This window comes from Lindgomyces ingoldianus, assembly GCF_010093535.1.
Source record: "Lindgomyces ingoldianus strain ATCC 200398 unplaced genomic scaffold BDR25scaffold_1, whole genome shotgun sequence".
Taxonomy (NCBI): domain Eukaryota; kingdom Fungi; phylum Ascomycota; class Dothideomycetes; order Pleosporales; family Lindgomycetaceae; genus Lindgomyces; species Lindgomyces ingoldianus.
In genome coordinates, this window is record NW_022985162.1 from 1,918,716 (window position 1) to 1,935,177 (window position 16,462).

At 47.9% G+C, this 16,462-nt stretch overlaps 5 protein-coding genes across 5 annotated transcripts; 2 read left to right on the forward strand and 3 right to left on the reverse strand.

The window, feature by feature from the left end:
- Positions 1–505: 505 nt before the first annotated feature.
- On the forward strand, positions 506–1,996 carry BDR25DRAFT_250405 (uncharacterized protein). Its single transcript, XM_033686064.1, has one exon. It carries the CDS (start codon positions 838–840, stop codon positions 1,681–1,683), a length of 846 nt encoding a protein of 281 aa, XP_033554812.1. The 5' UTR covers positions 506–837; the 3' UTR covers positions 1,684–1,996.
- A 34-nt stretch (positions 1,997–2,030) lies between these two features.
- On the reverse strand, positions 2,031–2,693 carry BDR25DRAFT_338671 (putative copper homeostasis protein; the record flags this gene model as incomplete). Its single annotated transcript, XM_033693296.1, has 1 exon — positions 2,031–2,693. One exon carries the CDS (start codon positions 2,691–2,693, stop codon positions 2,031–2,033), a length of 663 nt encoding a protein of 220 aa, XP_033554813.1.
- Positions 2,694–6,575: 3,882 nt separating this feature from the next.
- On the reverse strand, positions 6,576–7,885 carry BDR25DRAFT_206774 (glycoside hydrolase; the record flags this gene model as incomplete). Its single annotated transcript, XM_033684505.1, has 2 exons — positions 6,576–7,259; positions 7,322–7,885. The coding sequence occupies 2 exons, from the start codon at positions 7,883–7,885 to the stop codon at positions 6,576–6,578; spliced, it is 1,248 nt and encodes a 415-aa protein (XP_033554814.1).
- Positions 7,886–11,301: 3,416 nt separating this feature from the next.
- Positions 11,302–12,286, forward strand: BDR25DRAFT_390357 (uncharacterized protein; the record flags this gene model as incomplete). Its single annotated transcript, XM_033698093.1, has 6 exons — positions 11,302–11,477; positions 11,518–11,677; positions 11,715–11,833; positions 11,879–11,931; positions 11,971–12,102; positions 12,175–12,286. The coding sequence occupies exons 1-6, from the start codon at positions 11,439–11,441 to the stop codon at positions 12,284–12,286; spliced, it is 615 nt and encodes a 204-aa protein (XP_033554815.1). The 5' UTR covers positions 11,302–11,438.
- On the reverse strand, positions 11,964–15,127 carry BDR25DRAFT_299705 (D-xylulose 5-phosphate/D-fructose 6-phosphate phosphoketolase). Its single transcript, XM_033689213.1, has 4 exons — positions 14,340–15,127; positions 14,046–14,292; positions 13,458–13,990; positions 11,964–13,406 (listed from the first exon to the last, which is right to left on the reverse strand). The coding sequence occupies exons 1-4, from the start codon at positions 15,036–15,038 to the stop codon at positions 12,441–12,443; spliced, it is 2,445 nt and encodes an 814-aa protein (XP_033554816.1). The 5' UTR covers positions 15,039–15,127; the 3' UTR covers positions 11,964–12,440.
- Positions 15,128–16,462: the final 1,335 nt, after the last annotated feature.

Below are 16,462 nucleotides of genomic sequence, written 5' to 3' on the forward strand. Positions count from 1 at the left end.
GCTTCAGCAGCTAGCCCGGCAAGTTGATTCCGAAATGACCCATGAAAATTCGAACTTCGAAGGATTTGCTTCTGGCGCCTTCATCGCATGAGGAAGAGCCATGTGGCGCTTGAATTCCATGTGTTTGATCTAAAAGCGCCACTGGTGTGCGGCAAATGTTCTAGTTTGCGCATTCAGGCGGAGTTGGTGGAATTTGAGATTGCAAAAGGGTGTCGAATTTTGACAAGGGGGGAATCCCCTGCAGAGAATCGTTCATGTGGCCAGTCAGAAGAGGCTGTTGTGAAAGATGACAAGGACCCCCTTGTACCGACATGGTGCGGAGAAACTTAGGCGTTAGTAACGGTTTGATGGACTTGCTTCGAGAGAAAGCTTGGTTGTCCAACACCATTGGTTGATCACCTGCGACAACCGGACTTCTGGGATGAGAAGGGAGCGATCTTGGAGGAGTGGTGTCGTGATGCCTCATTTCTAGCCGTTTCCCCTGTTCAAGCATCGGTCCATGGGTAGTAAAATATTTCCTTGCGATTGCGCCCATACATCTCATATGTTATTTCTCATTCTCCTTATCACCCTCCCCATGCCATCTTCAGAATCAAGTGAGATCTCTCCGTCTTTCGATTAAACGCCACTGCCCACGCCTCGATCTTGTGTCACTCGTGCCGCTTCGCAAGGCTTCCCACCTACCTCCCTGGACTAAATTTGCGATCAAAGCCACCATCGGTTGCACCGTGCCGTTACTGGTTTCATTTGCCTGACAAAGTTCGGATACAAAATCTGTCCAGTTCCAACAAGTCCGCTGTTTCCTCGACACTCGTTTTTTGCCATTCAATCATTACCATGTCTTTAAAAGTACTCTCGCTTGCTTTCCTTGCTACCGCCTACACGAGTCCTCTGGATGTCGTCGCACGCGCCGATTCCGCATGTCAGCCATGCAATCCTTCCGGCGCCACTGGAACGAATCCCCCGACTCTTGGCTCAGATATGAAGTCAATGTACGTGGACCTTTTGAACTCGGTAAAGGGCATCCATTTCGCGAAGCGCGAGTCCGAGTCCCCAGGCCGTAAGCGCGCAACAAGCCTTTGCTGTCAACCCACGACCGATTGCCTGAATGTACAGGGGCTCAATATTCCCATGTGCTATGACAAATTCACGACGAATGTGTTCTTTGCAGATGGGTCGTCTGGATCCCTGACAACTGGAGATTATAGCCAGGGGAACTCCTTCTCATTGAACTGGTTAACCGGCGCTTATACGAAGGGCAGCGAATCTGGCAACATTTACTCGGATGATCCTGCAGCGAAGCCAAACACAGCGATATTGTCGATTCCCCCACAATTTACAGGCACCGGCGTAGGAAGCGCGATCCCAAGAACTGAACTCGGATCTCTTGTCACGACAGTCATTACGACAACGATCCCTGGAAGTATAATCACGGCTCCGACAACTTTGTCCGGGACGACGATTTTCGATACAGTGTCTGGAAGGACTACTGCTGTAACAACGATACCGCCGAAGACTATTACAACCCCCACCACAATCGCCCCTGTTACAAGCACAATGACAAGTGTTATGGCTGCGGCGTCGTCGAGCAAGGGCGCTGCTGGACAAATCATCGTGGATTCGAATATGTCATTCGGTATGTCGATTTTCACGGCGCTAATGTACGCCATCTACGCCTTGTAAGAATCCACGGGTATATTCTTGTAATTGGTGCTCTCCGTTGGATGTGTTGAAAATACCTTAATCTCGCATATTTTGTCGTCTGGCGACCTAAGTTTTCAAGCAATCATCTGTTGTTGCCAGATTCCTTTCTCAGTACATTATTATTTTGTATATATTAGTTTTACTTGTACTGGTGGGGTTCTTGGTTCTGATATGTTGCTTGCGAGGATGATACCCTTCGAGGTTGGATTTGAACTGTCTCCTGGGATGACAGCGTTCTGTAATGTTTGATGATAGTAAATACGCGGATGATATCGCAGCAATAGACCAGTGTATTCTTCAGGGTGACGGGATTTTCAGTGAAGGCCTCATTTCCGTTTGAGGGCGGTCTGAAGCTGCACCACCTCCTCCTCGTCGACTTCTTCGCCTGGTTTTGTAATAGCTGCTGAATGATACCAGTTGATCTTCGTCTGTCTCAGAGATTCAACATTCGTGGAACGAACGCCACCGCCAAGTATAAAGTCGATCCTATCTCCGAAATTCTTCCAAAGCTCACCAACGACACCGGCTCCGGAAACCGCGTCCGCCATTCCTCCACTCGTAAGTATGGACTTGAAACCGCATGTAATGATGTTCTCCGTTGCTTCGTGGAAATCCGGCACCAAATCGAATGCTCGGTGGAATGTACAGGGAAGAGGTGCTGCTAATCCAACTAATGCTCGGTTTCTCTCCAAGTCGACATGGTTCTGGTCATCCAGAATTCCGAAAACAAAGCCACTTGCAGCTGGCTTGAGCATTTGGATCTCTAAACTCATCTGTTTGAATTCCTCCTCCGAGTAGATAAAGTTGCCTGACCGTGGACGGATCATGACATTGACGGGTATGTTTATCTTTACCCGAGTCTCGCGAAGAGAGTCCTGCGTCGGTGTTGTCCCACCAGCAGTATAGTCTACGCAGAGTTCTATTCGATCAGCACCTGCTTTCGCGGCAGCCACTGCTGATGAGGCATTAAAACAGGCGATCTCGAGCATCGTTCTGGAGGTGGAAGATGCACGGAGGGAAGACAGATGGGGTGTGGTTGGATTGCCGAGATGAGATTTCTCAGTTCAGCTAGGCTATTTTGGGTTAGCCCACCGCAAGTCCTCAAGCCTTTCTTATCTCAGCTAGCTCAGCCGGTGTGACGAGAGGATGTACAAACCACCATGCATAGTGCTACTCCAAACAGAGTATAGCCTAGGGGCTAGCAGTCTCTAACCTCTGTAGCTAGCGTTTCTCTTATTAGCTGTCTAAAAGACTTTTGTAATTTTCTCTATAAATTAGCCTATTTTAAAAGCATAATAGTAGAATTAGATTTAAAATATCTTTACTACTATATGTCTAAATAGGCTTAGAATTTAATATAATATAGAAATAAAGTGTAGCTATAAAATAGCATATGTTTTACTAAATTTTACCTATTATTAGTAAAGAAAAGTTTAAATGTATGTAAAATTTTAACTTATTTATACCTTAATTTTAGATAAACAGTATTACCTTCTTAACTAGAACTTAATAACTAGTAGTGTGACGGCGCGTACCGCGTCACATGCTCTGCGGCTTCAGCTCCCTCTCTTGCGCAACGAGTAGCGCCTTGGCAGGGGGCACACATGTATATTTAAACTCGCAGAGCAGCTCCTCTGCTCCTTAGTTTAATCTAGTTAGGTTACACCACCTCTTGCTTGTAGCTTGAGCATGCTGATTGTAACACTTATTTTAGATAGGCTTTAAATTTTAATAATAATATATTATATAGTTATAAAGTTATTATAATAGCACAGGCAAGACAATAGATTTAAATGCAGTGTGAATCTACTTAGAGACATATAAGAGTGTGTGGGGACTTAGAAGCCTAAGAATTCTATTAACATCTATAGGCTTTGTACAAGAGAATATTAGAAAACTACTAAGCTAGCTACAAGAGAGTGTAATAAGGCAGGCGCCCTGCCTGCCTCATTACGCCTACCTTGTTACAAGGAGAGGTGTAACTAAATACTTAGGGGAATAGAGGTACAGTAAGGGCTAGGGTAGGGTTATAGTAGACACAAGGAATCTTTAGATATTAGCTTGTTAGGCAACCTAAGATAGAATAATTTATAAGCTCTAGATAACGCTTAATAAACATACTAGGCTAGTTTATGCTAACATAGCCTAGATTATGCTTAGCACGCAAAGAATTAGCTATATTAGCTATAGCTACTAGCTAAAAAGAAAATCCTTCTGCATCTAGCTTAAGTATATGCTTAGTAATTACCTACTTTTTATTATTATCTAGCTTTTATAAGTTAGCTGTAGAATTAGCCTGTAAAGGTTGTCTAGTGTGTTAGTTATTTATTATCTTTTAAGAGACCTTGTACATAGCTATAGCGTGTTGCTTAGAGAGTGTTGTGTTTTATTTAAAAGCTTAGAGTGTAAGCTATTTCTAATATTCCTTTAACATGTCTAAGTAGTGTTGTTACGCTAGTCCTTACAAAGGGTGATAGTGCACTGTAAGGCTGGAAACGGCTTGTACTAGGGTCTTTACGCGCGACAAGTATATATACTATTCTGTACGCAGATCAACTGTTAGTTGATTATTCGCACCTTTTTAGTTGTATTAGCGCAGTGGTACAGAGCCCCGTCCTTACAGCATGTATATAAGCAGTAACAAATCTCTGCCTTAGAGGGCAGCAATTTGTCTAAGTCTTTTACCTAGATCCTAACTATTCAAGGTCTGAATAAACTACGTGTCACGGTTAACTTGGACATGCCTCGGACTCTCCCCGGAGAGCCCTCGGCCCGGCCTTGGGCACATGACGTCCCGTCACGTGCCCCAGCACATATATATATATCCTCTCACGAACCCCTGAGTCTCCTCAAGGATTCGTCTATCAATACTATCCTGTACCCCCTTCTGCGCTTCATACTTCCTGCTTCACAGTGCTCTCACACTACGTTGGATAAGAGCAGTTCAGCTTGTCTTTATGTGTATTGTACACCTTCATCTTAACAGTTAGACTGCTCGCTTGTGAAATACGTTAATTAAAGCTTACTAAAAAAAAAGTGTAACAATTAAGGCTATTTAACTTTTGAAGAACTAAGTAGTTATAGAATAAGGTAGTAAGTAGTAAGCTTTTAGACCTCTCTTCTTATGTTACTAGATAGAATTAGTTATCTAATAGCTATTTAGACTTTAATCCTGCGTCCCTAGAGACCTATAATATTAGCTGCTGTTTTAACTAGAGTATAATGCAGTTACTTAAATTAAATTGTACTACTTATACAGATTACGTGGGCTGTAACAGTTACAATACCTACACCTACCCCTCCTCCTCTCTGCTGTACGAACGTACTCAACATCTCACCCGTAACTTACAGGCCTCAAAATCGCCCAATAGTACAGTACTACACCTTGTTGGAAGCACTGAACCACCACCCCATCAGCCCCATAATCCCGCAACCTACCCGCTCCTCCATCGCTCCTCGTCGTCCCTATAACACCCACCCCCGTAATCTTCGTTATAGCAGTCACTAAAAGCCCTGCACTCATCGTTCCATCCGTCACTAACAACTTTCCCTCTTTTTTTATTTTTTTATTCTAAAACTCCGCACGAAGCCCCCCCCCCCCCCCGGTAAGCCGTTTGCAGCATCCAGTGTGCCGCGCCCAACATCCCCCGACCAGCCCACTTTCCCACGTCTTCAGCTCGCACATCCAGTTTCTGGGCCTATGTGGCAGGAACAACAGTATACTCCGCGTATCCACCATCAAATTACCTCCTCATACCTCCCATAGCCGTAGCCACGACATCGCCTTCTTTAAACTGCATACTCCCCGGTGTGGAAGCGACAGTCCCACAATCATCGATTCCTAGGGTGCGTGGAAATTGGATATTCGAGGAGTGGCCTTGGTTGGTAAAGAGTTCGGATCGATTTAGTCCTGAAGCTTGGGTACGGGCGGGCAGTTGGCTTTCTTTGGCGACAGAGGAATGGGGTGCATTTTAATTTTGAGGACGGATGGTGGACCGCCGGCATGTCGTGCATGACGACGGCTTTCATGGTGGACATATTGGTAGATGGTGTTGAGAGGTAGTGGATGTAGGGGAAGGAGACGAAGGGTTGGGTAAGGTAGACCGCTATGAGTGTTAAATCAATGCCTGGTTAGGTCTTGGTGACCCGAGACCCACCCACCTTTTTGTAGGAGCCTCCTACCCGGCTGAGAAGAAAGGGACATATACGTATACATTTGGGCTTGGCCAAACAGCTTTATATATCCTTCACAAGCACTCCAAATTCCTCAAAACTTGCTCCTGTGCAGGTTCCCAACTTTCACGAGACTTCCAGTGTTATCTCTCGGATACGTATGGTTTCCAACTCGCAGGTCAATTCCAGGCCTAAGAACCTATAATATCCCCGTATTTCACTCCACGAATTCTCGCAACCTATAGTTGGCCAAGAAGAGGGGATTCGAGTAATTCGACTTGGTAGATGCGGAATAGGGTCCGCGGGAGAAAATCAGCAGTTCCTTTTTGTTGCAGCTGATTTGAGGTAAATGGAGGGCTGTCAGTGAGAGGGGTGCATGACCACGATGTGGGATGCAAGGACATCTTGCGAGAAGAGGATAGTATGGCGGTTAAGTAGATTTAGCTAATAGGTAATCAGACCCGGGTAAACGAGAGATGAGTGTTCCTGGAGGTTTTCGTTGAGTAGTTGATGTGCCTTATATTTACTTCTAACAAGGGCATTAATGTTCAAACCCCTTTTTATGAGAGTAACATAAAACCATGACACAGAAGAATCGAAGTTATCATCCAAACCTCATGCCTCCCACAGCCAAACTATCACGCCATCATCCACCCTCAATCGCCAAATGAAATGATTCTCCATTCATCGCCAGCCATCTAACACTTCGCTAACTGCGCAGCCTGATTCGGATCCTTAGGAACTATACCCGCCTCCACCGCCTGCTTATAACTCCACCTCCAATCGTCGCCTAACTGCGTCTTCCAGCTCCAAAACACCCACCCGAGCTGCTTTTCATATGCCGAGACTTGGGCCGCCCACCACTGCGTATAGAAAGCCTTGTTGCTCTGTACACTTGGATCGAAGTCGGGAGTCCGCTCAAGATCGTCTTTGACGGAAAGACTCCACTCCCCGACAATCAAAGGCGTGTTACCGCCGTCACCGAAAGTATCGCTGCAGGAGGTTTTGATATACGAGGCCTTAGTGTGCTCGATAGAAGTGTCCCATTTTAGGTACCGGTGGTCGTCGTATGCAACGCTAGGCTTAGAACCTATGACATCGACCGGATTACCAGCGCCCCAACCCTTGTCCATGAACTGGATCGTGAGTTGCTGACCTTGTGCGACGTTGAGTTGTGACTCGGTCTCCCGGATTTTGGCGTAGGCCGTGGCGTAGTAGCTGGTGATCAGATCGGGGTGATTACGCTCAGGTTCGTTGAGAACTTCGAGCATGCCAGTAGTACGATAAGCGGAATTTGTGTGGATGCGTTGTGTCATTGCTTGGAGGAACTTGTAGGCACGGTCATATTGCCACGAAACGAAGAAACCTGCAGTAGGGGCGTACTGTAATTTGTTAGAATGTGTAAACCAAGATGAACAGAGGTTAAGGTGAGACGTATGACTACCTGGCCTGTGAACGGCTGGTTAGGCTCTTGCGCAGCAGGTGCGCCATGAAGATCTAGGATAACGTAGATGTTCCTGTCCGCAGCCCAGCCAACGAGCTGGTCGAGGTATGCAAGTCCGCCTTTAGGGAAATGCTCGCTGTCGCGCCAGACGGTGTCCTCAACCATCCAGTATCCGACTGGAACACGGATCGTGTTCAATCCATATGCTTTTATTGTATCGAGGTCCTGCTCCCCAATATAGCTACCCCAGTGTTTCTGGAAGGCTGCGTCCCCAGCGTCCTGTCCAAGCTTGATCATACAATCAAATTCAGACTTTGTCCCGCCGCAACCCATTGAATCCCACTCTTGGCTTGCCATCCAGGGCTCGATGATGAAGAGGGAACCGAGATTGACGCCGCGGATCTTGTTGTAGCCGGAAGTGAAGCGTTTAACAGCACGGCCTCTGCCCGCGGGGAGGTAGGAAGCTACAGAGTTAGGTTGCTCGCCGAAGAGGTTTCGCTCGTGCGGGAGCCAGGCACTCACGGCCGTGGTAATGGCTAGGAGGGAAAGGACTGAGAGCTTCATCTTGATTGGATAACTTCTGATGGAGAGTTGTCGGAGTAAAGAGTTGGCAAAGCAAATGTAGTGAGTGTGTAGTAACTAGTGAGAATAAATACAAGAAAGAAGGGTGTAGAGCAGAGCCAGGCCCGAGAGTGATGAGCAAGTTAAATGTGCAAATGCCGCCAAAGAGTGTGATATAGAACCAAAGGGTGATGCAAATGATTGAAGAGAAAGAAAAGGAGTGTCAAGCTATCAAAGCAGGAGGTCAGGTCACGATGGGCATCGTGAAGTGATAGTCTGTGGCCGCCGCCATCAGTCTTATAGAAACCTGCGTCTGACCGCGGACTACCCTCCCATACAACCCTTGCAAGGCTTCCCTCCCTATTGAATGCTGAGACTTGAGAAGAGGCGCAGCGGAATGGTATGACTGCCCCGGCATTGATTTGAATAGGCCATAACAGCGTGAGCCACACACAGTGACTGAAATATGCTTAATCAGAAGTTATCTTTAGCGACTTCGGACCAGCAGCATTTGGCGTAGGTTCTGGGTCCGGACCTGTGGGAGGGGTTACAGAGTCCGGAAATGACAGCTCTGGCTGAAAAGTGTAGCGAGCATGGTTGAGCCCTCGTAGGAGTGGGTGGAAACGGAGCACGCCTTCTCAAATAAGCTCATAATAGTTCCCGCCCCATGACGAACCAGAACACTACAGTCCAAAAAAGAAAACGGAGAAACAACAAGTACCGGAGAATACGAGTGTGGGTTTCATGTTTCGAAGTTCAGGGCGACTCGTCCACTCCGTGGGCCTATTGAAACGGACATTGGCAGCTGAATCAGCGGAAGAGATTTGAATGGGTTGTCATACAGACTAAAGGAAAGGGAAAAGACGAGGCATGAGCAAGGCAACGGCTTGGTTCCTCCACAACAAACCTAACGCGATGCTTGAGGAAGTCTAAAGGTACCTTGAACAGTCGTCGATGCAAAGTGGGTAGCTGGCCCGATCCTTCCTCCTATGCACGGTCCAGCCCGATATTAAGGGTCGCGTGAAAGGCGAAGGACAAAAAGCGAGCGTCATCCTCTCGACGTCCGCTGCGATCTGCATGCGCGAGGATATTCGTGCGATGATGACCTCGTGCAGCATGCGCTGTATATGATAAATAGAGGCTCTAACAAGGGGTGAGGGCGATGAAGCACGTTGAATTGAAAGGTCGTGAATGGAGGTGAAGCTGAAGTCGGGTCCATCGAAACATGTTTCAAGGCGGCCATCGGCAACCCTGCCCGAGTCTGCAGCTGGCCGTGTCACCCGTACCACCACCTGACAAAGTCAAAGGTTCCCACCCTTGAAGCTTAAATAGACCCCAACAACTTGTTTCCCTTGTAGGCAGGTGTCCTTGTAAATGCTTCCTGATGTTACAAAGCTAAAGTAGTCAATGCGGGGATACTGTAGGGCATGTCAAGGAATCTTTAGGTTTCGACGCCTGAAAGCTATGCACAAATAACGAGGCTCTGTTGAAGGAGGGCAGTATGTGTCTCCACCTACGCTGCCAAGTGGCTCCAGAGAATGTTGTGAAAACAAATGCTTTTATGGTCGCCGCGGATACGTACGCAGACCCAGAACATCAGCATGCCGATTAAGAAAGTCTCTGATAGAGGCACGAAGACCTCTCGTACTGAAATTTAATCTGTTTGTGTTATTCTAAGAATCTCTGGATCCCTTAATAGCAAAGATCATAAGAATTTCCATCCTAAGAACTCCTCTCCTTTCCCTAATAACTATAGAAGGACACATTAGAGTATGTACCTGAAGCCTTTATTGTCAATCTCCGTAACGTCATGCATTCCTAACTCTACTACTTCCTTTTCTTGCCCCTCCGTCAAAAGCACTCCAGACGCGGACTCTCTATGACGCTTCTTGTTCACCGAGTACATGTAGTTGTACAGTACAATAACCATGGCAAGCTTGATACAGTAATCGATAAGCATACTGAGGACTGACTTAGCGTCGACGTTTACATTCGGACGGATGGGGGACATGCGCAACATAAGCAGACTTGTATCCTGGCGCCCCCCTGCTTTTAAACATCTGGGGTCCGATTATATTCCCCACGTAGTAGCCCGTGAAAAGTGCTGCGCCTGTCAACGGTTTCTTTGTATAGCCCACGACATTCGAGCTGACAATCGTCAGAGACATGCTGAACCCAACCCAATCTTCCCCATTTGTTGGAGCTTGGGAGGCCAACGAGCATCCCTGCGCCAAGGATACAAATGGTGTTGGCAGTTATCATAGTGATACAGCGAGAGTTTGGCTAGTGGATACAGACGAAGCCTCCGGCAATGAGCGAGAGGAATTGCACGGCTCCCCAGGAATCTGTAGGTATTGTGTACCTAGGGTATCGAAACCAAATGAGCCTACGATGATGGAAGTGAACTAGGACAATTAACATGCTCTTGGTCTAGTAAGGCATATGTCTATTTAAAATACTTACACTAGTCAACGCCGAGTTGGGACCTTGTGCCCCAACAGCCATAACAAACGAATATAAGTCTTCGGATCTGTCACAGTCTGCCATGCTTGATACTTCTTAAGATGCCGATTTTTTACTCCCTGTCGATTCGTCGGAACCCGATTCACCGCAATCGCAAGTTCGTGTTCGGTCAGAAAGTTAGCTGTCAGTGGTAGCTCTGGAAGAAAGAGCAACGTGGCAATGCCCATTGCCATACTGCATGACCCGAAAATGAGAAAGACATACATCCACTTTGGGAGACCAGTGGTGATGTGTCCGACAGCGTAGCCGATGAGACCTCCGAACATGGTTGCGATGCCGTTTGTGCAATAATAACTTTCAAGTCGTAGCGGCTGTTCGACGGAGCTGTACTAGATGCTCATTATTAAGACGAATCCCGGGTTCGCCGTTGCCTCGAGCAGGCCTAGAAGGAATCGATTGGTAGCGATACCAGCGAAACTCTTGCAGGCAGGAGTCGTCATCAGAATGATTCCCCATCCTATACAACTCAGTCATATCCAGAAGTAGATCGTAGTTGAGCTCACCAAGAGCTGCGGCCCCAAGAAACTTGGCGGTCGGGAGGCGTTGTAGTAGTTAGCCTGAAGGATACTGCCCAGCAAGGTATCCAAAGTAGAAGATAGAAACCAGAAAACACCATCAGCTTCTAATCGAAACTTCTATTCGGATATAATATCTAGCCAAGAGTAATATTGTCAATGCAGATGGGTGCCCTTCTGCCGTCCATACACGCTAGCATAATTAATCCCATTCTTGTTCAAATACTGCAAGAGGTACGTGAAGGAGAGAACAGGGACGATCCGCTTTTCTAGCTTCCTCAGAACCTTTTTTGCTTCCTCTTAGTTGACCTCTACGCCTTGGATCCTCCTGTATGCCTCGTAAGTGTCATCTAAGTCTGCAGGAGCCGCAGAAGAGAGGGACGGTGATGCTTGAACAGCTTCCAGACCATTGCTTAGACCAGATTTGGGTGACATTGCTCGGAAACTAATAACTAGAGGGTACCCTTGCAACTCAAGAGTATAGGGCAAAGAGGAGGGGAGATGAGAAAAAGGGACACATGTGCGATGGCCTACATTTTTCCTGCCTAATAATCCTCGTAAACTCTCTACCTAGCGTCCTTCCCAAACTATCACTAGGCCTTCTTCCCACACCACAAACTGCCGAGAATTTCTTCGAAACCTGAGAAGCACGATTGTTGCAACTGCTATGACGGAGAACGCCTCATTTCCAGCAGAAATGCCGACAAAATGCCATGCAGCGGGGGAAGGAAAAGCCACAAAGTCTGGAATGAGCAAGGTGACGAAATATGGTCTTCTTGTAATTGGATTATGAGCAACACGTGTGGTTGCTTGGTTCTGCAATCTTCCTGTCAAGCTGCCGGTCAAGCTCTATCATGACATGGATAACACCGTTGACGTAAAACAGCGATCATCGTTACCGCTTCCGAATGTGGTGCTGCTAAAGTACGCAATTCCAGACACATTATATCATCTCTAGAACGCGAGGAGCATATGCTGGGGCTTGCGAATTCATAAGGATGGCTATAGGAGGTGATTTAAATTGTTGAGGGAGACAGGATGGACCGGAAGATCTACTCTAATGAAGGCGTGCATCATTAAACAAACAGAGATAAGTAGTGAGCGTGGCTGTGAAGGAAAGTCGACACTTTCTAGCTGCAATGGAAGGGAACGCATGACTGAAAGTTTCAGTAGTGAAGCTGAGTGATCACCCGCCAACCTGCTAACCTGCCAACCTAGAAAGACTTCGAGAGTTAGGTCAAAGCAGTAATCTAGCGATAGTTGGAGATACGCGCATCATAAAGTGTCCAAAAACAATGTAATTCCTAGTTGCGTCTATCGACCGAAACCCCTTCATTACCATTATGAATTTTTGAATACAAGATAACCCCCTAAGCTCCAAATGGCCTGCATATCAGAACGCCTGTATCAAAAGCTTTGTGAATTGAAAGAGGGAAGGAAGGAGAGCGTTAATATGATACAGGCCGTCAAGTCATCGCATAGGCTTCTCATAACGGCGAGAAGGAATGAAGGAATAGGACCTAAAATGGCCAGACCCATGCCCTCAACTCCTCTGGATCAATCCCTTCATGGAAAGCATAATTCCTAGCCTTGATCTGTTCATTCAGCAATGCCTCGCGAGCAGCAGCGCCTGTGTTTCCGAGCACAGGCAGGCGGTCAATGGCATCAATGGCTAAGCTGAATCGATCGGTCTCATTGCGGATTGCAAGTTCCAAGGGAGTGTCGATGTTGCCCTTCTCCTTGTATCCACGGACATGGAGATTATGCTGGCCTTTGCGCTTGTATGTCAAACGGTGGATGAGCCACGGATATGAGTGGAAGTTAAAGATGACGGGCTTATCATCAGTGAAGATGGCACGCCATTCCCGGTCGGAGAGACCATGCGGATGCTCCTTCTCTGGGATCAGCTTGAAGAGGTCCACAACGTTAACGAAACGAATCTTCAATTGCGGAAGATGCTGGCGAAGGAGAGCTGTGGCAGCCAGTGATTCATGGGTAGGGACATCACCGCAGCATGCCATGACGACATCCGGTTCTTCGCCCTGCTCGTTGCTGGCCCAATCCCAGATACCAAGACCCTTGGTACAGTGGGCGATCGCTTGCTCCATATCTAGGTATTGAAGATGATCTTGCTTGTCGGCAACGATGACGTTAACATAGTTTGCACTTCGGAGACAGTGATCGGCAACCGAGAGAAGGCAATTTGCATCTGGCGGAAGGTAGATCCGGACGACTTCTGGGCTCTTGTTCGCTACGACGTCAAGGAAGCCAGGATCCTGGTGGGTAAATCCGTTATGATCCTGTCTCCAGACTGTGGCAGTGAGGAGGATGTTGAGCGACGCGACCTTGACACGCCATTCAACCTCGAGACACTTCTCTAGCCACTTGCAGTGTTGGTTGACCATGGAGTCGATGATATGGATGAACGGTTCGTAGCTGTTGAGAAAGCCATGTCGGCCCGATAGGATATAGCCTTCGAGCCAGCCCTAAGAAAGTGAAATTAGCAATGAGTTAGAGCAAATATGTGCGATACGTACCTCACAAGTGTGCTCGCTCAGCATTTCCATAACTCGGCCCTCAGTAACGAGATTGCCTCCATCAGCATCCTCCTCGAAATATTCACCAAGCCAGACCTTTTTCCCTGCCTCGTAGATGGCACCGAGTTTGTTGGACTCTGTCTCATCTGGACCGAAGACACGGAAGTGGTTTGGATTCTTCTTCACGATATCCCGCAGGAGAGTCGCGAACAGAGCCATGCTGCCCACATTGGTGACTCCGCTTTTCTTGACCTCGGTGGCATAAGTGCGGAAGTCGGGCATGTGTAGCTTGCGTCGGAGAATACCACCGTTGGCGACTGGATTCGCGCTCATCCTCCTAACACCAGATGGAGCCAAAGCCTTGAGTTCAGGGATGAGGGCGCCTGACTTGTCGAACAGCTTCTCAGGTTCGTAGCTACGCATCCAGTCCTCGAGAATTTTCAAGTGGGATTTGTTGGAGGCGACGTCGGGAATTGGAACTTGGTGTGCGCGCCAGAAACCCTCATTAAAGTGGTCGCCGATTTTCCTGGGTCCTAAAAGCCTGTCAGCACACCCTTCCGAGCGCTGCTTTGCGAACCCTGAGCTTACCTGTCCAACCCTTCGGTGTTCGAAGGACAATCATGGGCCATCGAGGTCGGAAAGCCTTGCCAGATTCACGGGCTTGCTTCTGATATCCCTTAATCTCTGTAATGCAACGCTCCATAGTGCTGGCCATTGCCTGATGCATAGTTGGCAGGTCACTTCCTTCGACGAAGTAAGGTGTCCAGCCATATCCTACGAAGAGAGCCTCGATCTCCTCGTGGCTGATTCGAGCTAGGATAGTGGGGTTATTGATCTACAGTTGCGTCAACGAGCTTCTATGCTTTACTCTAAAGTGCTCACCTTATAGCCATTGAGATGAAGAACTGGTAGGACTGCGCCATCTGTGATTGGGTTGAGAAACTTGGTCGAATGCCAGCTCGTAGCCAGGGGGCCAGTCTCGGCTTCGCCATCACCAACCATTGTAACTGAGATCAGGTCTGGGTGGTCGAAGACGGTACCGAAAGCGTGGGAGATGGAGTATCCAAGCTCACCACCTTCGTGCAAGCTGCCTGGTGTCTCGGGTGTAGCGTGGGAGCCAATTCCACCTGGGAAAGAGAACTGCTTGAAGAAGCGCCTCATTCCCTCAATGTCTTCACTCTTGTCCGGATATACCTCGGAGTAGACACCCTCAAGGTACGAGTTTGAGAGAACAGCTGGCGCACCGTGACCTGGGCCCGAAATGAAGATAGCATCAAGGTCATACTTCTTAATAAGGCGGTTCATGTGAATCCAGGTGAAGCTCTGGCCGGCGTCAGAGCCCCAATGACCAAGCAGTCGGCGCTTGATATGGTTGAGACTGAGAGGTTCTTGGAGAAGTGGGTTCTCTTTGAGATAGATCATGCCCAAGCAGAGATACATTGTCGCGCGGAAGTAGTTATTCATCTTGCGAACTTCTTCTTCACTGAGCGGCTTCTCGTTGATTGTGGCCCTGGCGGTTCCGAACGGCGAGATGCTCATCGTCTCGAGCTCCGCCGCGGTCTTTTCGACGTTTGGAGCCATGGTGGGGTAGCAGTGAGAAGAAGCTGGGGGTTGCGTATGAAGAAAACCTGCCTGAGGGGCACGCTATATATGCGTAAACGCAGGCGGGGTCGGACCCTGGCGGAAAAGAGTTGGTTGAAAGTGCTTAGGAAGCTTTATATTGGCTTGGTACTGCCAATTGGCTATGCAGTGAAGAGATGCAGGCATTCACAGAAGGAGATCCAGCTTTATAAAGAGCACGCACAATGAAGCCGGAGTGAGCTGAGGTTGCAGTCTCCAGACCATTGCTTGCTTGGTGGTGCAACGGTAATTGGGTCGAGAAGCTCTCCTGATTCATGGTGCTGGTTCTGGCGGTCTGAAGCTAGCAATAGGAGGGGTGAATTTCAGCATGAGCTGATTTTCTTGGACATAACCTGCTTTTCGCAAGGAAGCGGTCATGGATGGGATTTTGGTGGTGGGGTGATGTGACCTCACTAAGCCCTCACCCCGGAAGCGCGTCATGACGTCGGGACTGGCCGACCGCCGAACGGGACAAGCGCGCGATAACAAGCCACCGGAAGGCGCCAAACACCTGCCCCTCCAGCCTCACCTTCATTTTCACATATCACCATCATCGCTCTTCGTGTGCTCTGGATGTTCATCCAACTGAGATTTCCAGTCGAAATGGCGCCGAAATGGCGTCGAAATGGCGTCGAAATTGAGAGAATCAGCGCAGAAATTGCTGTGTGTGGGCGTCCGCGGCCGCCGCCTCGTTATCAATAACACGAGATCGCAACTCTCGCTCAGGACCGGATCTACTATGGCATCTGACGCTTCCGCCAAATTTCCAGAACAACGTTGTATCTGCTCTGGCCATTCACAATTGCCAACCATGATGACCTCACTAGATAAATGCAGCGTGGCGTCTAGTGTCGCTCTGCACCAAACCTACGGAAACCTGGAACGTTCCGGCTCGTACCTTACATGGCAGTTGACTCAATGTTTTCATCCTTGCTCTTCTCGATTTTAACCTGTGTTTTTTGGTCTTTCCATCGAGCACGGGGAAGGCACCCTACAGCAATCACCGCACTCTTAGATTTTAACGAAGTCTATGTATGTACGTACATACATATATGAAAGCCTTCAGCACAATGACCTCCATCCTTGACAGCCTGTATTCAAGATGACAATTATGTCAACAAGACATGCGACCAAGGCGAAGTTGAAGGCTAATTCTGCCATATTTCGAGGCCCGGCCAACAAGAGCGCGCTACTTCTCTCACATTGTAATATAGGATTCGATATTTTCCTTAGCCGTAGAGATTTAGCCCCACCATCACAGTTTCTCAATTCTAAACTTTCGGGGTTAAATATCAATCTCACAATTGCTTCTTGATGTTATCCTTTGCCGTCGTTAGACCCCTCTAAGAGTCTTGCCGACTTCTGCAACCTTGATACTTTTTCAT

What these genes read in the sequence shown, in the direction of transcription:
- BDR25DRAFT_250405 (XM_033686064.1), top strand. Translation starts at nt 838, where the DNA reads ATGTCTTTAAAAGTACTCTCGCTTGCTTTCCTTGCTACCGCCTACACG.
- BDR25DRAFT_299705 (XM_033689213.1), bottom strand. Translation starts at nt 15,038, where the DNA reads ATGGCTCCAAACGTCGAAAAGACCGCGGCGGAGCTCGAGACGATGAGC. An exon ending in TTCATCTCAATGGCTATAAG is followed by an intron (nt 14,293 to 14,339) that starts GTGAGCACTTTA and finishes ACGCAACTGTAG; the next exon opens with ATCAATAACCCCACTATCCT. An exon ending in AACACCGAAGGGTTGGACAG is followed by an intron (nt 13,991 to 14,045) that starts GTAAGCTCAGGG and finishes ACAGGCTTTTAG; the next exon opens with GACCCAGGAAAATCGGCGAC.